Source organism: Rhea americana, unplaced genomic scaffold (assembly GCF_003343005.1).
Source record: "Rhea americana isolate MKP2758 unplaced genomic scaffold, rheAme1 scaffold_64, whole genome shotgun sequence".
Classification (NCBI taxonomy): Eukaryota; Metazoa; Chordata; class Aves; order Rheiformes; family Rheidae; genus Rhea; species Rhea americana.
In genome coordinates this window covers 857021-882026 of record NW_028186801.1, presented here as the reverse complement: position 1 = coordinate 882026, position 25006 = coordinate 857021, and the positions used below count along the sequence as shown (strand labels likewise).

Below are 25006 nucleotides of genomic sequence, written 5' to 3'. Positions count from 1 at the left end.
TATATTTCCATAGAGGGTATGGCATTTTTGCGTTTTTTTTTTTCCCTTATATCACACTTTAAAACTGCTTGCTSTGCTGTAGGGGCTTGAAGGAATTAGGGGAAGTCCTTTGAACTACGTGTTGATTTTGCTCAGCGCTTTGTAGGGTGCTTGGTGACTCACTTCAGAGCTTGCTCTGCCTGCCTCTCTGTGTTGCATTTCCGTGTACAAGGATTTGAGGTTACCAACGAGGAGGCGTCTGTGCACAAACAAGCAGAAATGAGGCGTTGGGCACGGACTTTATGGAGCTTCAAATGTTTTTAGGAAGGGAAGTGTTAAAGTTGAATAGATGACGTTAGCATCACCACCAAGTCAGGAAAAAAAAAAAAAAAAACACCCTGAAAAGCCGTATTGACTAAATCTTCTAACAATGCTCGTGATTTTCCTATATCCTGCTCTGTGTTTTTGTATGGATTTTTCATCGCACAGACAGACGTTACCCACACTATGATTCAGCGTCTGTTCCTAGCCACGCTTTGCACGACTTTAACCTGATTTCACGGGAAGAACAGGCAATGAAACACCGAAGCTCGTGGTTGTCAGCAGTGAAAAATAGCCAGGAATCAGACAACCAGCTTCATTGCTGAGATTATTTCCGGGATAAAAACTCTTCCAACAGCTGTTTGCTTTGGCCACTGCTCAGGTCCTTTTTTAAAAAAAAAAAAAAAATCAGAAAAAAAGAGGTTTGTTTTTTTTTAAGATGTGGGCTGGTTATTTATGTAGTCAGGAAGAGGTCTCCGCTCCCGGTGTTGTGGTCTCGGAGCTGTTTTGACAGTTGGAGTACGAGGAGATTTCATCTCCGCTCTCCCTCGCCGGCTCCCTCTCCCTCAGTCGCTCRGCGCGCAGACCTGGCACGCTGGAGGAAGAGGAGAAAGTGAATTTATGAGTCCTTTAATCCCAGACGGGCGGCTCTGCGGCGGTTACCTTCACGCAGAGTTCACGCCCCGGAGGAGTGTTTAGTCTTCCCGAGCCGCTGACACGGCGCGGTGCCTGCGCGAGCCTCTGGCAGGGAGAAGGGCAGAGATGAAGGGAAAGCTTTGCTGCTTTGTGAAACGCGTGATATTATTGTTTTAAGAAGTTTTTGAGAGATGACTGCTACTTTTGTTTAAAGTATTTGTTCTGGAATTGCCGGAGCTGGAGCCTACCAGACTGAGGTCAGGAGCATTTTCTTTGGCAGCGAGAAGATAGTTTTATCGAAGCCATGCCTGTACTTGGGGTTGCCTCAAAGCTAAGACAGCCGGCCGTGGGGTCAAAGCCGCTTCACAGCGCCCTGCCGATGCCCAGCCTCGGCACACCGGCGGCACAGCAGTACTCGGCAARGTCCTTGGAGCTCTCGGGGGCAGAGAGCTCCATGCTTTCCTGCCAGCTGGGGTTAAAGTCAACCTGTGATTTTGGAGAGCGGAGAACGCTTCAAGGGAGAACGCAGGAGCTCGAAGACAGCAAGGTTAGTGGTGAACTTTACCTGCAGATCTCAGCTCTCAGAAATGTTCGTTTGCTGAGGCAAAGCCTGTGAGAAACCTGCTGAACGCGGAGCTCGAGTGCCAGCTGGGTAGATAATAACTTTTCTTATTGCCAGTGAACTTGCACAGCAGCCTTGTGAGTTYGTTTTGCTCGGTGTCACTGCTGGAATAAATACTGTGTTTTTAAATGTTCACGTTAAGCTACTGACAGAATGACCTTCACGGATGTGTTTCGATAAGGATCTGTAGAAACACACATAGAAAAAAATCATTCCAGCTCCCAATAAGCTGAGAAATGACTTGACAGCACTTAAAAAAAACCCAAACTTGGCTGCTGCATGTTATATTATTAAGTTTAAAAAGAGCTCTCACGCCCACACCTATTCCCACGGGGAGGTTCTTTTAAAATAAAAACAACTAATTGATTTTCTTTTCACTTTTCAAATATTCTGGCTACTCTTCCTGCAAAACTGTTGAACCAGAAAAACAGCTTCTCAGTGAAAAGTACCTATGTTTTCCTCTTTTGCAAAATAACTTCTTCCTACTCCCCTTCTAGCTCTGATTCATTGTGATTAAAAAAAAAAAAGTTTGCCCAAAGTAGGATGTCATAATTTTTTTAGACTACTTTGTTTGTTTTCCTCTTGTTATGGGGTCTTTTTTGAGGCTTACCTAAGAGTTAAAACACTTCAGTTTGAGCTTCTACTGATCTTTTTGCTGTAGTTGTAAACACTTCTCATGCTTTGAGCATGAGTACTCTTGTCAATTGAATGTATTTCTGTAGCTCTTTCAGTGCATTACGACTGCATATGTGGTTTAACAAGTTCAGCAAGCAGTGTTATGTGAGGTTACTTTCCTCTGCTCTTCTAGTACTTCTGCTTTGTGGAACTGATTACCATGCTGTGATTAAACCTACGTTTGTAGCTGCTTCATATTTAGTTTAAGGACACTTGGGTGTCATCAGAGTTGTTATAGTGGCAAGATACCCATAATATATGTACTTGGTTTGCTTTTGTTTATAGTCACTGGGTTAATTCTGTATTAGTGAAGAAAGTTGGTTTTGTGGTTGAAGGATAGGGTTGGGATTCTGAACATTTGGTTTCCTTTTTAAACCCTGCCACATATTTCCCGTGGGATTTTGGTCATGTCACTTAATTTTTCTCTTGGAGTTTTCTGTATCACCTCTCCCTGTCTTCCACAAGGTGATGCAACGGTAGTCTCAAAGATGCTATGTAGAAATACACAGAATAAGCAAACTGGTCATCTCTTGATTACCAGAAGTGGTAAATAGCTCTTTTCTATGGCGTGAGTGCAATATAAGTATAATAACAAAACTTTTCAACACAATGCCAAAAAGTACATTGGATACATGCGATAGATGCCTGCTTACTTTTTTTTTATAGAAAATATTCTTTATGTTTTCTTTTTAATGTTGTGTTTTAATGRGTAGTATGTGAAAAGTATTTCAATTTTGCAAGTACTGCTTTCAGAAAAAAACAGGTTACACTGCCTACTCAGAGATAAACTTTTAAAAAGTGTAGGGGAAGATATAAAGCAGCTTGCTTCAGCAGTTAAACCACTCAGGAACTATTAGTGATTAGTGTGAAACCTGATGGGGATCAGTTCATCTCCTATTCCGATGCGTATGGTCATGAGCACTCCTCAAGTTGTGGTGAATAGAGTAACGGGTTAGATGAACATAAACGTGATCCGGTTTGGCAGTTTAATGTTTTATGGCTCTGACAATACTTCTTATCTTAGGGACTGGTTTTAAAKAAAAAGTGAGCAGCCATCAGCTCGCTCTCTGTTCTCAGTGGAAGCTGTTGAGCACTTTTAAAAGGTGATTCTTCAACATGAAGGCCAGTGTGTGCTCGCAGTGCTCTGAAAACCTCTGGCAGCCCAGATAAATAAATCTTAGTGGATTTACAGAAGTCCTTAGCATTAAATGCTTACTAATATCTGAACTTTTCTGTGAACTCCATTACGAACATGACCTTCCCAGTAAAGCTTAATGGCAGTCTTTGCCCAGGTTTCTTGCAGCCACATTTTTTTTTGAGAAATGCTCTTTTAAGCAAGTTCTGTGAAATCCTTTTGTCAAAGTAGTTTGGGTTATAAAGTGGATGGTTATGGTTCAGAAATMTTTTATTAGGTTTTTGTTGCCAATAAACTTCAAAATATCGGCCTAAAATTATTGAATGATACTTTCCTTCATCACTGATGGAGATCCCTCCCTCTCTGTTTGCCAGCATCTTGTAGCCTCAGTAATATATCTAGATTATATAAGGTGTAGTTCTAAGCACAATTTTTTGGTGAGTTATTAGGGTTAATGTCCCTTCAGATTTGCTGAGCCAATGCAAATTCAGCATTACAGGTCACACTGTCCCAAAGCATGGTCATTTATGATTGCTGTTTCCTGTAGAACTTCTGTTGACTTTTTTGGTTAGCGAATGTATTAATCAAATATATGATATTCCTGCATGTCTCTGTGGTTTACAATCCTGTGTGTTAGGGATACTATCATTATAGTAGTGATCAGATAAAAGGTCTTTAAATCAAAATATAATGAGTACCTAGTCAGAGTTTCCAAATGAGAATGAAATCTGCCTCTATAGTATAGTGTTTGCATGCTTATGCTGTATAACCTCATATAAGGCAACTCTGATYTTTAAGGGAAAAATGATTATTATATAGCTGCAAAACACAATGGAACATATGAATTATTCATCTGGTGAACATTTGCCCTTGGCTGATGGATTGTGGGCTTTAACTTTTGCTTTCTTTGGTATTTTACATATGCTGCACTGTGTATCACCAGCTTTCCCATCCTGTCTGGAAGGCACTTGGATTGACACATGCAGCCTCTGCGATACATCCTGTTGCTATCTATAAGTGCGAAGGGTTCCAAGATAAATTTGGATTAGACATGTCAATGCAGTAGGTCATTGCCACCCAGCTGTTTCCTCTATGGCCTTTGGTTTCACCACACCTGATTGTTCGAGACTTTTGACACTAGTGTTGGCTTTCTCACACAACCACGTTGCCAAGACTGGCCAGGAATACAGCTGCAAAAATCAGGGCTGTTTTCCCTAGATGCTTCCCCCCCTCACATGATTTTCTGTGCTTGCACATACAGTTTGGGGATTTTCTTGTGAATGTGATGCAATCTGAAGCTTAAGAAAAGTAGTATTTTTCTTTTAATAAAAACTGTGGTAGAGAAAGTTTGTGAGGTGATTATATTCAGATTTTTTTTTTTTCTTCATTGGGTAAAACATAGTTACACCTTGGAAAGCAAATAATAAATATGTATTTTTTTCATTAAGTTATTAGTGATTTAAATTACTCTTTGCATGGTTTATTCAGATAGACTTTTGTTCACAAATTCTGATCTGTTGGTTGAGTATTCTCGTAATTTGTACTTGGGTACGTAATTCACATGCAGATCCATCTGCTTTCTTGCTAAGTACACTAATATTTAAACTGACTGTACAAACACTTATGATGTGAATAGTCATGCAAAATATTTGAACGCAAGCTTTCAGAGCACATTCTTCTTCCCTGAGTATCATATAGACAAAAGTTTATTCCTATATATGTACACAGGAAAGGAATCCAGCTGCTGGATTCATGAGGTGAAATGCTTGCTCTCCTTGGAGCAGATGGAGTTTTGCCATTCAATGGGACTGTAGCTTGTTTTTTATCCAAACTTGCGCCTGAAAATACCAGTATCTTTTGCAGTATTTATCTAACTGTGGGTATTACATAAYTGATATTCCTGTGCCACCGCTTTCATATTGCTTGCTAAGTGAATGAGACAAAATTATCAAATTTGGCTAGGCTGCCCTGTAATACTGTTTGTCTAGACTGTGCCATTGATCTGTAACAAAGAAAACAAAACAAAACAAAAAAAAACACTATTGAATGATACTCTAAWAAGTAAGTTAAGCAATGGCTTAAGACTTGAGGAATGTCAGAACAATTCATATGCAAAACCRTCTTCTTTTGGTCACTGAAGTGATAAGTCTGTGCACTATAATGACCTGTGGCAAAATGCCAACACCAATAGCATTTCCCTGCAGGTGAGCATGACTGATTTCAGCTGCCCTCATACGTTTGATGCTGCGGTGATAGGCACACCGCTGTGAGTCCCCCTCAACACCAAGCTGAGCAAAGGCTGGCATCAGCACACCTGCGAGGCACGCRTCCATGGAATTCCTCCCAGCATCAAACGTGTCTTTCAACAGCACTTCAGTGTCATTTGTGCTTGCAAACCGAATGTTTGCTGAGCTTAATCTATTAATCTTGGTGTTTTGGGTATCTGACTCAAATGATAGATTTTAGCCATCTTCTTCGAGTTAATTCATTCCTGTACTGTCAAATTATCTTTTTTTGTTGTTTTTTTCTTGTTTTCAGTTTCTCTTCRTCCATGCTATCTGTCTCCTGCTGTCTGCTTTATCTGCTTCTTCCTTCCTGTTGGCAGATATCTTTGCAGGCTTCTGCATGTGACTAATTTTCCTCTATATCCACTAATTGAGTCTTTCTGTCATGACTGAAACATTTTTTCATATCATTATTCCTTACTGGAAAGCATTAGTCAGGCTCTACAAGCTGATCTAGTGTATGTACATAAACCTAACACTTTTCTAAATGCTGCAGTTCTTAGGGTTTACATTAAGATTCTTGTAAGACGCAAGTATTGGCCTTCAGAGTGGGTGTGACTTGTGATCTCTCTTGGAAGGGTCCAGCCCCACTAAGTTCATCATTAAACAGTCTAATTTTAAGAAAGAAAGATCTTGGGAACTCTGAAAACTACCATCTGCTGCAAGGTCTTCTGGAAGAAATACCAAAGGATATGAYGAGTCCACCTGCAGAAAGAGGCCCTAGTGGTTTCTTCACCTGTATAACGTGGAAATGGGACCAGTAGGGCTGGGATGTGGTCTGTAAAGAAGAACAGAGAGRAATGGATCTGCTCTAGCTAGGAGCATATGGCCAACAAGAACGGCATCTAAAACAGTTGTACCAGGACATCTAAAATGAAATTCCATGTCAGTGCCACAAAACAAAGTTAAATGCTTTGATGTGATTAGGCTAGAACACATACTACAGCTCTTAAAGTGATTGCTGAAGCCTKTTTGACACTGTATCGTACTAGTGTATCCCAGGCCTGGTCTGAGGGCTTGCAGTGTGATTTAGCCAGCGTTGTTGCAGTCTGACTTTGGAAGCAGTGTGGAAACCTCCCGTTTTTCCTCCTCAATTGTCAGCACTTTGTCTGTGATGTGGTAACTCCGGCCTGTAACCAGGCACCAGGCTTGGAGCACAGCTAGGTTCCCTGTCCAGACAGATCTCAACACAAACGCTTCGCGTTCTGTACATGAGTAGAGCTCCTACTCATGCCAAAAGGAGTTCTGTGCACACTGAAAAAACATATGTGCCATGAATGACTTCCGTATCTCCATCTTTCCTCAGCTAACCCTTCCACATGACTTACTTAGGTTCTGGCGTGTCCCTTTCCCCCCATTCCCCAAGTCTCTCCCAAGCAGAGGATCTGTTGCAATCCAACATCTCTGTGACCTTTCAGTTTCTTGGATAACTCTTTGCCCAGTCTCTCAGGACCAAGCTTTACCAAGTTTCTTGACATACTGATGCTAGGGAACATAAATGAGTTTATTTCCCCATTTTGTCCTACTCTTCCTTTTCCCAGTGTTAATACATTGGAGATGTCTGCCTTGTGGGTTGGCAAGGAAGGAGGCTGCTCATTGTGCTTAGTGTGTAGTTTACAGCGCTGTGGCCAAGGCAGCAAAAAGGGGAGCAGAAGCAGCCAGAGACCTCCCATCTTCTCCCCATAGTGGCTGCTAGTGATGGGAAGCCAACACTGTTTCAAAAGCACTGAACTAGCTGGCAGAAATTTCAACCAGCACCGCGGACACCTGGGACTGCATGTGTTTAAAATTCACRCAGCCCCAGTGAAGCCAGGACAGTTGGCGGGAGTTCAGACTGTCAGCAATTTCAGCTTCTTGCCTTGTGCTCTGAATTATTTCTTTATCAAACAGATAAAAGCATCTTTAATATGCTTTAGGTATCCAGCACCATCTGTCTGTGCTGTATTATAACTCAGTTAAAGCCTTACACTTATGCTTGGAAACAACTTTACCGTTGAATATTTATTTCATAATCACATGTATCAACCACATTTTCATACAGTTAAGTGTACAGTAACACAGCTAGGTAATTCTTAAAACTTTATACGTATGAGCAAATGGTGTTGGTTACAGCTTGAAAGATACTTTTTGTGGGTAATTTGTAATTGTGATAATTGATATGAGGGTATTTACCAACCCAGGCTTAAGACCTCTGTCTAGCTTTTACAGTTTTTGTTTTAATTCTCACACAAAATGAGAACTTAGAACTCAGTGTACTATTTCATATTAGGTTATGTGTTAAAAGTTGGTGTGAAGCTTCAGCAGAAAATGATAGTCGTTATCCTATACACTGCATCTGTTGCTGGRGAAGCTGCTTGGAAATTTTCTGATCAATCATTTTTTTCATTAAAAATGCTCCTTCCTCCAAAAGGGGGGTGCATCTGAATGTGCATGCAGAGATCCCTGAGTGTGCGAAAAACAGCGGAGCTCCAGAACCTCAAGCAACCCACAGCATCTGCTTGGTGCAACACCAGAGCTAATAAATGCAGCCTCTCAGGGTAATCTGTTCTCCATGACCATAAATGGAGATAAGTGGTCTCCATCTCCAGATAAAAATAATGGGCTTATATTATACCCTGGGAGGCTTTAGTTAGGCTTTCGTAAAACTTTCCAGCAGTAATAGTAGTTAAACAGAGGAATGCTTTGCGTGCAGAAGGTGTACCATCTCCATCACTGCAGGATTTCTGTAAAAAGCATGCAGACCCCCCTCCCCTTCTTAACATTACTGGCACTGATCCTTCCTTGTGCAAGGGACTGGGTGGCCATCGTGAGAGTCTCCAGCTTCCCGTGGTCACTGATTGAGCTGAGTGCTGATCACTGGTAATGAAACGATGCTGCTCTGGGCACCTGTGCTGCTAGTGGCCCGTGGTGCCATGGAGATGTACTTCTGTCTGGAGATGGCTTAGCTTAGAACAAAAGCCATGATACAATACGGCTATTTCCAGAGGCACTGAAGTACCGCAGTTTCAGTTAATTTTCCCAAAAGCGAAGGAAGGGTGTCTTCAGAAAAAAAGTCCTGTGAACCAATTTGTCCAGGCCCCTGAGAGCCTTTAAAATCTCCTGCAGAGAGCACCCCTGGGAATTTCTGAGCCTGCCCCATTTTTGCTCCCTAGGAGACAGGAGCATCCCAAAGCAGCCAGCAGAGCCAAGACTACCACAAAGATTATGTAAGTTGTGTTCAGCTGAAAGACCTTTCTTTTTCTCCTGTAAAAAGTTTATTAGAATATCCTTCTAGTGGAAATTTTCTGAGTTTCAGCCAGACCTTAAACCTAGAAACTTTGACTAGACTGCTGCCTTACCATGACAGGTACTGTGCATGTGCAAAGTAAGAGTTAGTCTCAGCCTTGCAGACACGTGGCTGTATTAGACAGAGTGGGGGAGAAAAGGGAAAAATATTATCCCCGCTGTACAGAAGGAGTGAGGAGATTAAAGGGAAAATGGAGGATTTTCCCACACTCAGATTGGGGCTTTGTGGCAGAACTAGGAATTTGAAGTCATGTGTGTCTTGAGTYGCAGTCTCCACATCTTAACCACAAGCCCATCCTTTGTCTTTTTGAAGGAATTGGTTTAGAAGGAAACAGCCAGATACTGCATGAGTTTTCCTGCTCGCTTTCTTTGCAGAGATTTGGCTCCCACTTCATGGAGATTTCAGTGGCAAGCGTCAATCGGGGCCCAGCTCCGGGCGAGTGTCAGATCGGAGTTTTCCCTCCAGGAGCCACTAGACGTTCGTTGATTTTGATGCAGTTGATCAACACACAACACATTCAAACGACTCTGACACAGTTTGTCGGAGATGAAGAATATGTTGCACTCTGAAATGGAGTTACATAACACCCATCAAAAGTCCTGTGTGCATTGCTGTTGATAGGCTTTTCGCTTTTTAAATAAAATGTGGAAAGAGTAAATAGCTACATAATAAAAGCAGACCCCTTCTAGGGAGAGCTGTTATGTTTTGGATCCGATTTCTTCCTTTGGATAGACTGTCTAGTTTCTTTCTGGCAGAAATTCTCGTCTTAAGTAAATACGAAGAGCATCCATCACAAATGAGACTTGCTGATTTTTTTTTTAAATTAGGTGTTATTTCTGGTCTAAGTCACCGTCTTCTCTTGCGAGTCCACTGATTTTTTGAGTTGCCTGGTTTTCCTTGCCCGTGCAAACAGAGCAGGCACAGAGCAGTTCATTTAAAGCAGCTCGGCGTTTCCCTCTGACCCGGTTCACAGGATGTGGTCTTGGAGGAAGCCCATGCGTTAACAATAGCCTTTTGACAGCTCCGGTGGCTGGGGATTAAGCTGGGCGAGGCGGGAGCATCTATCTACTCTCAAGCTCACTAGTGGAATATTTTGTGTGAATCTTCACTTGCCCGTGATGTTTTTAAGGTCACAAACCTTTCCTTTTGTTTTTGCTGGCAGGAGAAAATTGGCCGAAAGATAGCATAACTTACTTAAAATTCAGAAGAGGAATGTGGAGTGTTTTGTCTGGTAAATGCGAAGGGATAATTCCCTCGTGTAAAGTGTGCAGATTTCTGACGGCTCTTGTGCATGTTCTGTTTAAACCACGTTGGAGAACTTGGAAAATAAGCAAATCAAAGGGAAGCGTGATTTTAAAGGGGTTRGGGCAGGATCGTAGTATTTCTAGGTATATAAACTGAGAAGGTGCTGGCCACTAAACGTCTGTACTAACTCTGCATGAAAGATGAGAAAAGCTAACCAACTACAATATTAGTATCGTGCTAACCTACTTTCAGCATGACATTTGGTCTGACTTACGGTTTTAGTTATGTTTATTTTCCTGTTAAGCCTCCGATACTGTYCTGCCCCTCTGATTCTAATACAGTCGAACAGATTTCACCATTCTGTATATCTCCTCTTCAATAGTAGTTCAAAATATTTTATTCAGGTGAAATTCTCCAATTAGAGAATTGCAGCAAATTTGAAAAGTCAGAGCAAACATAAATGTCAAGCTGTCTCCTGTGCTTTCCATTTCAAAATACCTCCCTTTGACAGTAACACCTGGCTGTGTATCTTGTTGATACTATGTTAAACTCCAGAAGGTTTGGCAGTGAAAACTTCCTGTTGTGCATCAGAATTTGATTTACAGGGCATCTGTAACACCATCATAGCTTAGTAATTGGGCTGGTCATGCACAAAAGGATGACTTCCTAGCAAGTGTAGGGCATTTGACAACTTTCATTAATCAGGAAAGGCTGCATGGCTCATGCATGGTTTAGGGTGAGTAAGACATAAGTCAAGGCACAGGACTTTTACTCACCAGCAAKGGGATTTCCTGGCAACACATCTATGCAGTAAACAGGACTCTCTCTCTGGAGTGGAAATAACTAGCATTAAATAAGAATGCGTAAAAACAAATCAAAGTTCAAAAGTGGCTTAGAAATAACCTCAGCCTAGCAGTCAGCCTGCTTTACTCATTGCTGGCCAGCTCAGCGGTGAGAGACAGTGTGCTTGGAGGAAGCGTCGGAGGAATCCGTTTCTCAAGAGGGAGCAGCGCAGAGCTGAACTCYTGCAAGCTGCAGGTTTGGTTTTGCTTTAGATATGCTTCTGAGAGGTAGGATGGCCTGGTGACTAGCTTGGGAAGCCACAGCAACTAGTTTCTGGGTTTTATCAAGTGCCTCTTTGAACTCAGTTCATGTGGAAAGTGATACTAATGTCATTATTTTCAGAGTGAAGTTGTTTGGTAGCTCAGTCATTTTGTTGTTTCAGTACTGAAAAAATGATCTAATTAGCCACTTCTTAAAATGTTGAAATTACCTTGAATGACCTTTGAGAAACTGACTTTTTTATGTTTTTGGATGAGAAAAATTGGATCAGACCAATTTCCCCTGAACAGTTAGTGATGCTGACAGCTTCCTGTTTGTTGGTAATTTAATGCATATAATCTTTTTTCTGGCTTGGAATAGKAAAACCTGAGTAGAAGGTATTGTATATACATAATATGTTTTTCCTAGAAATACACAATTCTGAAAAAGGCAAGAAGAGAATAACAGTGTGTTTGCTAATTCCCTGTGCTAAAATACCTTGCTGYGATATCCCACAGACAACTGCTATAGTTCTGTATTATTAGATGAAGCCTAAGAGGCAGGTTGCTCAGCAGAGAAGCTCGGGGTGATGATTCACAATCCAGTGCCCTGTTCATGGGCCATACCATTTCCAGATATACTTTTTGAATGAAATCTAATTTGCAGATTTGAAACTTTCAGATCCTGACAGCTCTTGAGCATGATCTAACTTTGGTCAGCTCAGTGTCCTGAGGGGGTTCGTGGTTGTGTCAGCAATGGGCAAAGAAGCCCTCCCAATCTGTGACAGCACCATCAAGCACAGTCTTGATGAGTTTKGGGTTATAAGAGGAACTGTTAGGGGGAGGGAGTAGGAAAAAAAAGGAAAAATGTCTGAAAACTAAACCAAAGCTTTCTTCTCAGGGCCCTGTGGTATCAGTGCAGGATTTTTCTGGGTTATGCTCATTCAGTGGCAGTGGAAGCATTTTGTGGGCAAGGTGCAGAAAAGGTAGAGAGTCATGAAGAAAGCTGAAAAGGCAACTCAAATAACGTTTCAGAGAAGGGAGCACACAAGAGCGAGCATCTTGGTACGAATGTGTCAGACTAAACASTGTCATTCAAAAAAATTCCTTAAAGGGAATTTGGCAGTGGAAAAGAATATAATACAAGAGATTCAGATCAGCAAGAGAGATACTGGAGAACTTAGACTCCATAAAAGCAAGGAGATTATGGACATATTTGTATCTGTGGAAAATTTGATTCTTTTTCTCCTGAACATCAGAGATGATCTCATTTAATTTTAGAGAGATTGTAAGATTTAGTTGTGAAATACTGGTATAAACACCAGTAAAGAAAGTAATAGTGGTTTCATTTCAGTCTAAAGGGATAAATGTTTCCTTCACTTCCCACTAAAACTTTTGGCCTGGATGACAATGAAGTCAGAATTTTCAACAGTAATTTTCACTCAGATGTATACACTTCTTTAAAGATCTGAAAGGCCTTTGCAAACAGTAACCTCAGATTCATGTCTTTGTTATGACAAGCAATTATTTTTCCCTAATTGACTGGACAGAAACAGTAACGTATCTTGATAAAACTATAAATCAGCCAAATATCCGCAGACTGGACTTGTGGGAGGTCGATATTTGTGCCTGCTGTATTAGCAAACCTATCTTTGTAATGCAGTCCATTTCCTGCAAAACTCTGTGTGGATGCAATAGGCAAACAAAGAAAGTACTTCCAAGAGCAGATAACAGACTTTTTTAAAAACACGTAGATATTGCTCCCATTTCCAGAGCAATAAGAGATTTTGAATAGTTCAGAAAATGGAATATGATATCAGGTAGTTCCACTGTGAGACAAAGTATAAGAAATAGCTAATTACTGAGATCATGACTGTGTCTTGGTTTGACTTCTGTAGTTCTATTACTGGCTGTATGATTTTACAACTATTTTTGAAATAGTTAAACACTTTAACAGAAATATATAAATAGATACTTTGTTATAAAGCAAGAAAATCTGAGTAACAGTTCTGTCTTCTACAGCTACTTCTGATTGTGTTAATTAGGCTTCAAGAATGATGATATTTCAATTAACATTTGATGCGTCGTGATTTAAGGACTGTGTGAAGTAACATTACTTCTCACTTCTTTTTCATTTGGGAGATTAACCCAATATCTTCATTTGCATGCAGTTCAGTGCATGTTTTTTCTCTTAACAGTTATTTATAAAGATTTCCACACTTATGAAGGTATTGTATTTGTTCCATGACCATCTCCTGAAGTTCATTCTCAGTTGCTGTTACATTGCTTTCAGATGTGTACAGTGTGCCAAGTATTGGCGTGCCACAACATTTTCAGAGTAGCAGGAGACAGATTGGAGTGGAGATGACTGAAAATGTTAATATTGCAAATCATTGACTGAGTACGTTATTACAGCTCCTCTGAAGCCACTGAGACGTACCATTTATAGTTCAGAGATAATAAATGAAGCTTTAGTGATTTGGCATCATTAGTGTGTTTTATGTAAACTGAAACTATTATGCATACCTAATTTATGGTGTGTATTAGAGATAGAATCAGGTATTTATGCTTGTGTACATGTACCTTTTTGCATTTATCTATCAATTCCCAGGTCTAGTGTATATATGATAACCTGAGAAACTGATACTGAGAYGGTATAAAGATGTGTAAGTTACTGAGGTGGCAGTTTCCAAACAGACYAGGATTATCCAGCCCATATTTGTACCCTTCTGCAGCTCTGTGCTTTTACCATCTCTCTGGTGTCCTTTATATTCATTGTTAACTAAGTCATTTTAAATATTTCATTTTAGAAGCCTGTCAAAATAAGCCTTCCAAAATCAGAACTGGTTGTGTTCTTGCTGAGGTCAATGAAAATTTTGCCATTTCCTTACTGGAGTTGGAATATCATCCTATTTTGTTGTGTTTATGTAATTTGTCACATCCTACTTTATCACAAAATAGATTTGCAAACCATCCAGACCACTACCAATTGTTTCTTCCACAATCTAGCATGGTGTTTTTTCAAAYAAACAAACTGCATCCTGCCTTGGAGCCTGCTATGTCTGTAACCTATTCTAATTATTTTGCTCTATTAAAGTGTATCTAATGTCATGATTAGACATTAGACATTAGGTAGGCACATAAAATAATAATAATAAAAAATACGAACAAACGTATTCTGTTGTAAAAAGTACGAAATATCTTGGTTTCCCATTTTTTTGCACTGGTAAACTTTTAAACACATTACAGATGTACAGTTCTTGGAATATTGCAGATGCAGTCAAAATCTAAAAACCAGTAAAATACATGATTAAAATCTCTACACRCAGATTTTTTCAAAACTCAAGAGGTTCATCCTGTAGTTGCTTAGTACCATTAAGCATTGCTACAGAGTGAAGATCTTTTTTGAGAAATTTGATTAACATCCCTACCAGACTTTCTGTAAAGAGATTTTACAGGGAAACTTGGACAGAAACTGCTACTGCTAATGCAGCTAAGTAGGAGAAATCAGTTTATCTGTCAGCAGATGTACCACTCCCTATGTGTTTGAGTTAYGCAGATTGTAGGCCCATTATTTAACATACCCCAAACCTTGCTCAGCTTTATCCTCTGGGCACCTTGGTGCTCGTGTGCAGAGCTAGAGTCTGTGCCAGGGTTCCTAGCACTGTGCAGGGGAAAGAGAGTCTAGAAATAAAATGCAGCGCRTTGTAGGCCCAGGACAAAGGGCTCATTTGGGGGTAGATTAGGTGGTTTTGTTATCCTGACCCATTTTATGYCAGATGACTGATATTTTCTGATAATCAGGTAATCTGAGACTTTTATTCGTGAAAATTGTGACTGCAACAGAAAAAATGGACTTCATTGTACACTGACAGCATTCAGAATAAAACGTTTGATGAAAGCTAACCATGTTACAGGAAAAAAAAGACATTTCCCAAATCTCCCTTTTTTCTTTTATGGTGTCTGTTTAAAATACCTGTGGAATGTAGCTAACTAAAAAAAAATATGTAGGCTATACTTGTTGCTTTACTATTTGGAAATACACATTTTTATTATGACTGATATCATGCTGTGTTTTCTAACAAAATTTAATAACCATAGCTGGCATGTCACTGCCTTTAATTCCCTTCTATGGTACAGTATGCAGTTCATGTCCATTTCTGCAGTGTATATTTGAACTTGAGTATACACAAGCAGTATAAGGAAAGGATAATCAATCTGACTGCATGAAAACTCTGAGGAAATACTGATAAGTAAAGCAGCTCATAAATTCTGCATAGAGAATTGTTCACATTCATGGCTCCAAAGATTAAAATTGAGGCTCATTCTGCCCCACCCTTAAATGACTTTCGGCAGTAGGAACGTGCACCCGTAAAATTCTGCTCACAGTCCTTGTTACTGATCCACATTTGCCTTCTCTGCCCTRTTATACATACCAAAAGATTCCAGTCCATTTAGGTCATTATTCTGAAAAGTCGTATTTCTTTAATAAAACCTTGCTTTTCAGATTTCGTAAGATTAGGTCCTGACACCTCAGTGTTGTTGTTGAGGCAGCGCTGAGTACATGTGATAAATAGTCAGCATGTGCAGAATGTGGAGCACAGGGGACGAGCTGTTTGGGACTGCTTTTCCTGTCTGCAAATAACTTAAGGCCAAAGAAAAATCTCAGGAAAGTTCAAGAGCCCTAGCAATTTTTTCTGCGTCATAGACTGGCAAAATCCCGTATCAACCTAGAGCTGAGAGGTCAGAGCAAAAACTATTTGAGCAAAAGTTGTGACTTCTGGCTTGTAATATTTGCATGTTTTGAAAGCTGAAGCAATATTAGTTGGAGCTGTTAAATGAGTTACTGGACAGGGTGGCAGATTCTGTTGCAAGTTGCTGTCCTCTGAGAGCAGACAACATACAGGCCACAAGTTTGTGCCCAGATATTCTCAGAGACTGTACGGAGCCCATGATCACAGCAAATTCAACTTACCTCATTACAGCCAATTAAAAGGTTTGTGCCTAGTCTGAGCTAGTTGGCTTCCTRCTACAGCCAAGTGATAGTCAGGTACCCCCTGAGGGCACTTCCTTTCACCTCTCTGAGACATTCATGTTGAGGTAGGATGACTCACCCTCAGGAGGTATGTGCATCTTCCTTAATTAAGGGGAGATGGATCATCTAATTTAAGTTAAACACCAAAGTTTAAGATGTCTGAAATTAGTTGAGATTCAACTTACTATAGAGTAGAACTTTTCTTTGGGGAGATACTGTCTTTCCATATGCTTTTTCTTATTAATACTATTATTAAAGATTGTGCATCGGTGTTCCAAAGCATGATATTTAGATCTTCTGAGCTCGCACAGCCCTGATAATGTGGTGCTTTTATCAGGGGGACATCTGATTATTAAAATAGATTAGGGGCATAAATGAATCAGTTACACAGGAAACTGATATGTCTCTGTGAGGGAGAAATGTTTTGCAGCTGTATTTCTGCTCTGTGCTGCAGAGATAGTGGAAATAGTAAAATGGATCATTACCCAGAACTGTTATAATACGTTACTGAATATCTGGCAAACTTACTGTATGCATACACACGTAAGTACAAACAAGGAGAAATTACTRACAAGTAGGTGGGAAATTAATGTGTATTTGCACATAAGTTGAAAGTTATCTCCTGTGTTATCTCAGCAGCATCTCACACTGCACTTASAGATAGCACTTGCATTCAGCTGCCAGTATTAGACTTCCCTCCTTCTACATTTGCTGTCACAGCTTTTCTAAAAAGAATGGTGATGTCAGTCAAGAAATTGCAGAAGCAAGGTCTACAGCAAGTAATTCAGCCATTAGAAAAACGGGATGTTTAATAGAACGATTTCATGCTTTTGCAGAGTACTATCATGAAAGAAAACATTTTCTTGAGAATTACCATCTCTTCCATGTATGTTACTTTAAATCAAGTCAGGATTTGAATGACATCCCTTATGACAACTACAGCCATTGCTTATTAAGAAGGACAACATTAAGGAAGTGTAGATCTTGCTTAACAACTTGAAATGAGCAGGGAGGCCAGTAGCAAGTGCCAGGGCTATATGCAACCTTAACCAAATTGGATGCGTCTTCTGCAAAGCGTGGTGCTCGTAAGCTGTAGCCCCTCTATTCTCTCAGGTAAATCCTCTCTGGAGCTATGGGCTGCTTTGCTTGGCAAGCTGTCTTGAACTGAAAATGGTTGGAAAGCACTGCAACTGCMCCCGTCTAACCAGTCTGCTGATTTTTACATTGGACTTTGTGACTGCTCTTTTAGCCSGTGGGTATTTGCAGACTGTTCTGTCTATGCAGAGCAGCTCTGTGTCAGTGAGAACAATTTGGTTTCTGCCGTTCACAGTTCGAACTGGCAGCCCCAAGAACGTAGCTGTAGCGCCTTCAGCAGTCTAAGAGAGAGTTTCAGGTGAATTAGGAGAATATCCAGCAAATAGGGCAAAAGGTAGCTAGATGCCTGCCACCCAAAGTTTAATCGCTTTGGTGTGTCATTGTTCCAGGTTTATGGGAAGCAGGGCTATCAAAGGGATAACCGTATCTCGACATTTAATGTCCTTACAAATGCAGCGTTCTTCTGCAGAAATGAATGCCCTTTCAACACTCAGGTGGGAACAGCTAAGAATTGGGACTCTCAGCTTCACTAGATGGGTCTAAAAATCTAAATCCTAATCTTTTTTTATATTGATCCTAATTTCTTCTAGAGGTTTTATCTGGTTTTTCTTCCCATCCTCCTAGTTTACTCATTTCCTCTGAGACAGCCACTTGGTAAATCTGACGATAATAACACAACTTTGCTTCATCCCACCAAGAGGATGGTCTGGGCATTTTTCCTGATGAACCTGGCACAATAGCTTTCACTTTAAGCCCTTCAAAAGCCAGCAGAGAGAAGGGCGCCTTCAATGATATCCCCAGACTTGAGTAACTCTTGAATAACACTTTCCTCTGAAACATTATACTTGTTTCTAGCAGCTCATTCAATCCACCTTATTCATCTCTCTCTCTCTCTTTTTTAAGGCTTATTTACACTCCCATTCAGTGCAGTCAAACTGTTACTGAAGAGTTGAATCTGCAATAATCTTAGGAAAATCAGTGAATTTAGGAGAGGTTTATGTGCCCAAAAAATTTGCGGTAGTCCTATGAGRATCATTTATCTGATGTGGTAATACCAATAGCTTAAGTAGCTTTCCCGGCCTGCCGGTCAGTGAGGGGKGATCCCTTGCTTACCTGAGATGCTCTATCTCTTGCAATTTCTTAATAGCACACAAAGCACTATCGATTATCCTAAGGGAAGTGCGTAAGACTGTGTACATTTTCTCATGTCTCTCCCATTACAGTAGAGRTAGGAATAAAGTAGTTCAAGTCAGAAAAAGCGAATCACCCGCTTGTCAATATTTTAGTGGTTTTTGGGATCAGTTTTAAGCCTCAGTTTGAACTGTTGCAAGCTAAACTCGGTGCTTTATCCAGTTCCAGCTGAGCTGGTTACTCCTGTCAAGCCCGCGGTGTTTTGCATTTCCAGTCAGCTGTGGCATCTGGGCTACAGCTATTTATTCGTAAAGGTCTGATTTTCTTGGATTAAATCTTCTCTTATCATACCTTTTAGGGGGGGCTTTACATTATGGTTGTTCCAAACTACCTTTCGGAGGGTAAGGGACTTCTTCAAAGAGTACTTGTTAGCTTTATGATAATAAATTTGGCCGTGTCTTGGACAGAAATGTGACCTAGCGTAGACAAGTGTTAAATTAGCAAATGAGGTGTACGCTTTCTGCTGTGCTTATAACTTGCCAGCTGTGAAGTGCAAGTACTTAAATGAGCAGCAGGGCCCGGCGACAGGAAATGCCACGCAAACAGGAGACGGATCTAGAGTCCATTCGAAAGAACGAGCGTCCTACGAACAGCCCAAAGTAAGTGAGGAGCAAGGGAAGCAGCTCAGGGACGAACAGGATTTGTTACCTGTATTTATGTTCTTGCGTAAATATTTGAATACTGAACTTCTCTTGGCCTCGCTGTAGCTTCTCGTTAGGTAGCGCGGCAGAAACCGCTCTTCGGAAGGGGCCGCGAGTCGACGAGCGGCTCAGCGCCCCGGGCCGCCCCGCGGCGGGCAGCGCCGGCAGGATGCGTGCCGGCACCGCCGCCGGGCGCGCAGCGGGGCAGTGCTGGCAGCTGAGCGAGCTGTGAGGCCCCCGTCTGCCTCAAAGAGCCCGAAGTTAAAGGCCGGGAACTTGGACTCCGTTCAGTGTATCCAAGGAAGGATGCTCAGGACAAAACGGTCCTCACAGCTGTCGCCGCTCTCTGGCGCAGGCGAATCGCTGGGCCTGTGTGTTGTGCAGTGCTTTGATGGTCCGGGGTGTCTTCTCTGAACARAGTCCACATTGAGGCTGGTGCTACGAAGTTGTCTGAAACCTTTTCTCTGAAAATGGCTGCAACACAAATGCCACAGTCGCTGCATTCACGTTACTGGCAAGGCAGCCAACAATTTTACTCTGTCATTTAAAGACAGCTTTTCTTCCCAGCTCCTCCAGGGASAAGAAGCGGAGAAAGGGGAAAATGAGCACAAAGTTTCTTAGCCTTGGTCTCCTCATGAAACAGTCTTCACCTACCCAGATCTTATGGGAATCCCCGTGAATCCCTGCGAAACGCTTTGCGTACCACTAGCGCGTCGCTCCTGAGGAGTTAGCCACCAGCCTTAAGGCTCGAACAGCAGATGAGCTGCTAAGGAGGAGTGTGTGGGGCAGGAGGACGGGATGCCGCAGACGCGGTGCAGGACCAGGACAGCAGTGGGCTTTGGGCYGCAGCTCACAGCACGCAGGGCCAGGCGCGCGGTCCGTGCCCTGAGAGCCCGTGTAGACACTGTCCCGCACCTCGATAGCGACTCCAGAGCTTTCAGTTACCTTTGACTCCTGCAGCTGGATTAAAACACGGCAATATCTGCCTAGTCCTGAGCGGGTGAGGGAACTGGCCGGGTTCTTCCACAACCGCCTCGGATAATTTTCCTCACCTTTTCCTGAYGGCTGCTGCTCCAGGTGGTGTAGCAGCACGTCCTGGGTGTGGGGTGTTTTTAAGAACGTGCGTATGAGAGTGCACCCCTGTGTGCTGCTGCTCACAGACCTGGTGCTGTTAATGCCGGCAAAGGAAGCACATACATTTGAGAAGGCAGTTAGAGCTTGACTCGCAGCTGCTTGTGTACCACAGTAATTTTGCTCCTTCAGTGGAGTGCTTTGCGCTTGTGTAACGGGCTTTAGAGTCAGGCCGTAGCTAAACAATCAGGAAGATACAATCTTTTGCTGCTTTTGTCCATCCTCTGCGTTTCTTAAAAGCTCATATCAAAGGCTTTCTCCAAAATGTACCATGAAGAATTTATCCAAATTTACCAAAAAAATAGTGGCTGTTTTTTAACTTTCCCTTTGGCTGATGTTTTTACAAAATTATGTAAACTTGCTTATTTCTTACTGTAAAGCCAAGGTGCWGTGGCATGTAGTGTAAGAACAAGTTATCATCTAATGAGCTCCATAAGAGCACTGCAACTAGCCACTCTGCTTTTTGTAGCAGGATGTCCTTTCCGACTGCTCATTTATTTATCCATGCACAGAAGGCCCACGTTGTGGACCCATCGCTGTCACTCCAGAAAAGCTAGAGGAGGCAGTTTCTGCGGCACGGTGCGGGGAGCTGTTKGTCGGGCTGGCGAGGCCGACCTGGGAATAAGGCGAGAGATGAGCCGTCCTCCCTCCCTGCCTTCAGGGGCTGCAGGGACGTGTCGGCTGGGCTGCCCCGGCACGCCGGGCTGCGGGAAGCCTTGCTGGGGCTGGGAGGCTCTGGCGCCAGCCCTTCCTGAGGACYGGGCTTGCTGTCAGAGCAGTTTCCTTTCCTGAGGCTAGTGAAAATTTCTCTGCAGTCTAATTTGTGTCTGTGAATATACGTGAAGGTGATAGCCTCCAAATCTGTGCTGTTTGTATCGTACCTGACCGGTTATCTGTGCATTCGCTGACTCTGTTTGGGGTACTGCAGTAGCAGCATCAGTTGTGTTGCGTTTTAAAAACAGTAATAAGAGAATATGGTTTTAATATACATTTTTAAAATGCAGTTTCAGCTAAACACTATCTTATCTGAGGATAGTTAAGTTAGGAGGAGCTTGAGGTTTTACAAAGCACATAAAGTATTTCTGAGGTTTACAAAGGTACCTAGAATTTGGGAAACTTTTCCCCATTACTCATCTGTGTTACTTCAAGCTGTCATAGTCCCTCTAATAAAGCTTCACTTTTATCAAATATGTTGCCCATGCGTGGTGGCAGAGCCTGGTTTCTTCACTGTTTGTACCTGGTTCTCTAATGCCTAACCAGAGGTGAGCTCACACTGCTGTCTTCRTGGAGAGTCTCCTTATCTGGCTGCCTATTTTCATAGGAAAGAAAAACAAAAAAGGCAAAATTTAAAGTCTTTGAGACCGCTAGCTTTCTTTCAGATTTGGTTCAAATTAGCCAGCATATTCGAAAGCTATTAGTTATGGGCATGAACTGAATACAGTACCATAATCTTAATGTGTCAGGAAGCCGATTTAAAATCTAGTGTCAGAGTAGTCTGTGCGTTAAGGAGAAAAAAATGCTCTGTTTTCTTTCTCCCTCATCAGTAGGCAGGCTGTACACAGTACCCATACTATATATGGAGAAGTGTATGTAGCTGTATAACCATATACATATATATTATTCATATACATAATCTTCATAGCCTTTACAGTTCAGTTTCTTTTTGTCTTCCTCTCAGATGATTTGTTAAAAGCTTGCTATAAGATAAATAAGAATTTAATAGGTTTCTTGGAAATATTTATTTTGTGTATTTTCTTATTTATGTGCTTGCTCTAGAGTGATTTTATTTTTATTTTTGGTGCGACTCTTGAAGATCTTCTTAGCCTTCGTTGAGATATAACTCACACACTAAATGTAGCTAGACTTCATAAAAGTTAAGAAAGTATCTGGTTCATGGAAAGTAGAATATTTTCCAGGGCCGTAAAAAGAGAAAACCCTTATCTGCAGAGTTTATAACACTAACCTGGAAGCCTCATTCTTTCTGYTGTATTTGTCCAGATCAATAGCCAATTCCTCCAGGAGTCTGAAACCCAGACAGGACGAGTGAGACAGAAAAAAAAGATTAGACAAAACTGTTTGATTTATCTTTTTTGTTCGCCAGAATGAACCTAAAATGACAAATAGGCATTTTATTTTTGGCTTTTCAAACACAGATCTACATTTCTTGAGTATTCATTATTTTGCCTACACATGGTAAAGATTTTACGTAATGCAAACCTGAAAATAACATTGCTTAGCTAGATAGGCAAAGAAAAGCTTTCCTGGGACAACCGTTTTTGAATTTAGTTGTAGTTGTGCAGTCACATGGTTCCTGCATTTGAATAAGGCAGTACTACACAAAAGGCCAAAAAAAAACAAAACAAAATTAACTGTTTGGCATACTTAATAGAAATTCAGTTAGGGAGGAAGAAGAGAATTTAACGGTCAAAATATTAGAAGCAGCTGTGGATACCTTAAGCAGGTTTAAAACTTGTGCATATGGCTTTAAAAGCAAACAGGGGGGAGTGCTGGCATTGGCTCATACAGTTTTTGAGTGGCAAGGAACATAATATTTCAGTAAGTCTTAGTCAAGCTGTTTTAATTAGCCTACAAAAGAAAAAAGGATCTTATGAACTGAAAACATCTTGCACTGAGTGGGTAAACTTGATCAGTTTAGTCTGAATTATTTGGCTTCGGTCGACATGTCTCATTTGATGTTTGTTGGCCTTTGTACAACTGCAGAAGAGTCATGTAGGAGAGAGGGGCTGGAAAGTGCTGTAGACCATTCTTTTCGGAGACATTTGTCCCTCAAATTTGCGTACTTGAGCCAGAGAGTTCAGGGTAAAGCTTTGAAAAATAGTGCTTCTTGAAGCATAGCCATATTTATCTGGCATGAATTCATATACAGTGGATATAACACTGGCACAATTACAAAAAGGGAACTGATTACAAAAGTATACGGAGTGGTGGTTTTAATAGGGTCACAGTTTATTAAAATCATAGCAAGCAGAAAAGGAAAACTCTTCAGAAAAATTTATTTCTCCTCCCTGCAACCTTTCTCCTATTTTATACATTTGTCTGTCTGTCTGTCACTATCTATTTATTTATTTTTAATTCCAAAGAGGACAAGAAAATGCAGAGGAGGTCTTTTAAGTATTTCATCATTATCAGGCTCTTCAGCCATCAAAAATCAAAAGATCATTGGGGCACACAGCTGCTTCTTCTTAGGGCCATAGTGATGAAGGCAAGTTCTGTGTGATAAAAATGAAGAGTCTATGAAATTTTGTCAGTCATTCTTTTTCAAAATAGCATCCTTCAGACAGCGTTTGCCACATGCTCGCAGACCTGGAGTTACTGTGAAGGTAAAATAGCAGATCCAGCCTTCCTAGCTTTGAGGGCCTAATTTAAATTGTTGGTGAACTGAGGCCAAAAGTCTCATATATATGACACAGATGTCTCTCCATCTCTCTGTCTATGAGTTGGAGAAGACCGTGGACGTCTGCAAGTGCACAGAGACTGTCTAACTTGAACTCTTCATACACTAGCCACCTGCTGCATAAGCAATAGGACCAGTAAAATACAGTTGCAGAAGCATCCTGTTCTTTTTACTTTCCAGACAGAAAAGCACTGCAGCCAATTTTTGAAAACTGAGTGGGAAGCAGAAAGGACACAATAAGAAAAGCTCTCTAGAGATTCAAAGTGTTTTTCCTCACGGCTGTTTACTGTCCTGTCAAAAGGTATAGTTGTGCGCTTACAGAATAGGGTAAAACTCCATTCCTCTAAGCTATTAGAAAAATTATTACTTGGACATGGTCCACAAATTTATTGCGAATTATGGGTGGACCCATTGTTTTAAAGTAAATTGTTCTAAAGTAAATCTCTCTTACTGCAAATCACAAAGTAATTCACACTGAATTCCAAAATACATTTATATGAATTGAATATAACTCTTTTTTTTGTTCCTCTTCTTTCTGGTATTTTCTCAGTAGAGATTTGGTATTCTTGCAGGTTTTTTTAACTTGGCTTTCTGTAACTCTTAAGGGGCTTCTCCAGATGTTGGATGCTCATTAAAATGAATTCTGTTCCAGTTCAAAAGTCTTTGGAGGAGTACTGAGTAAGGCAACAGTCCATTGATTCCCTCGTATTAGGCTCAATGTTGGGTTCATTTCATGTTCAGCAAGTAAAAATGTGCAGCTGTTAGCTCATTTCTCAACGGTGCTTTTGGCCAAAGAGGACTTTTATGTTCTCCTGCAGTTATTTACAGTTTTTGTGGTAAAGATAAAGGCCCATCCAGGATGCTTTTTGCTTCCTTCAATCACTGTCATGTGAATCTGATGCACCAATGATGAATTGCTTTTAAGTCTATCTTGACAAAACGAGTTTTCTGCCATGGTGAAAGAGGCTGGAAACTACAGTATGACCAGACTCTGCTGAGTCTGCTGAGTAATTTGAGCATGTTTAGATTGGCTTGTTTTTATGTTGGGGAGAAGGAAAAAAKAGAACAAATGTCAATTTTAAAATTCATTTCAAGATCAGGGTAATCCCACTTAAAGTAAGAACATGTTACAATGGAAGGAAGTAAATTCAAGAACACAGAGGTTATATCCTATTTCCTTTGCTTTTTTACTAGAGCATAGTAAATTAATAGACTGCGCTAAAGACATGGACAGTTTTTTTTTTTCTTCCTCAGGTATGTAAATAATTTTTTTC

At 41.0% G+C, this 25006-nt stretch overlaps 1 protein-coding gene across 6 annotated transcripts in view; it reads left to right on the top strand.

Annotated features, from left to right (window-relative positions):
• The first annotated feature begins 463 nt into the window (after positions 1-463).
• LOC146586863 (neuron navigator 3) overlaps positions 464-25006 on the top strand; it is a 267610-nt gene continuing 243067 nt past the window's right edge. For all 6 annotated transcript variants that reach the window (XM_085320549.1, XM_085320552.1, XM_085320551.1 and 3 more), the window contains exon 1: positions 464-1483. In XM_085320549.1, the coding sequence (XP_085176675.1) occupies positions 1241-1483 (243 nt within the window). In that variant the 5' untranslated portion in view covers positions 464-1240. The remainder of the gene's footprint in view (positions 1484-25006) is intronic.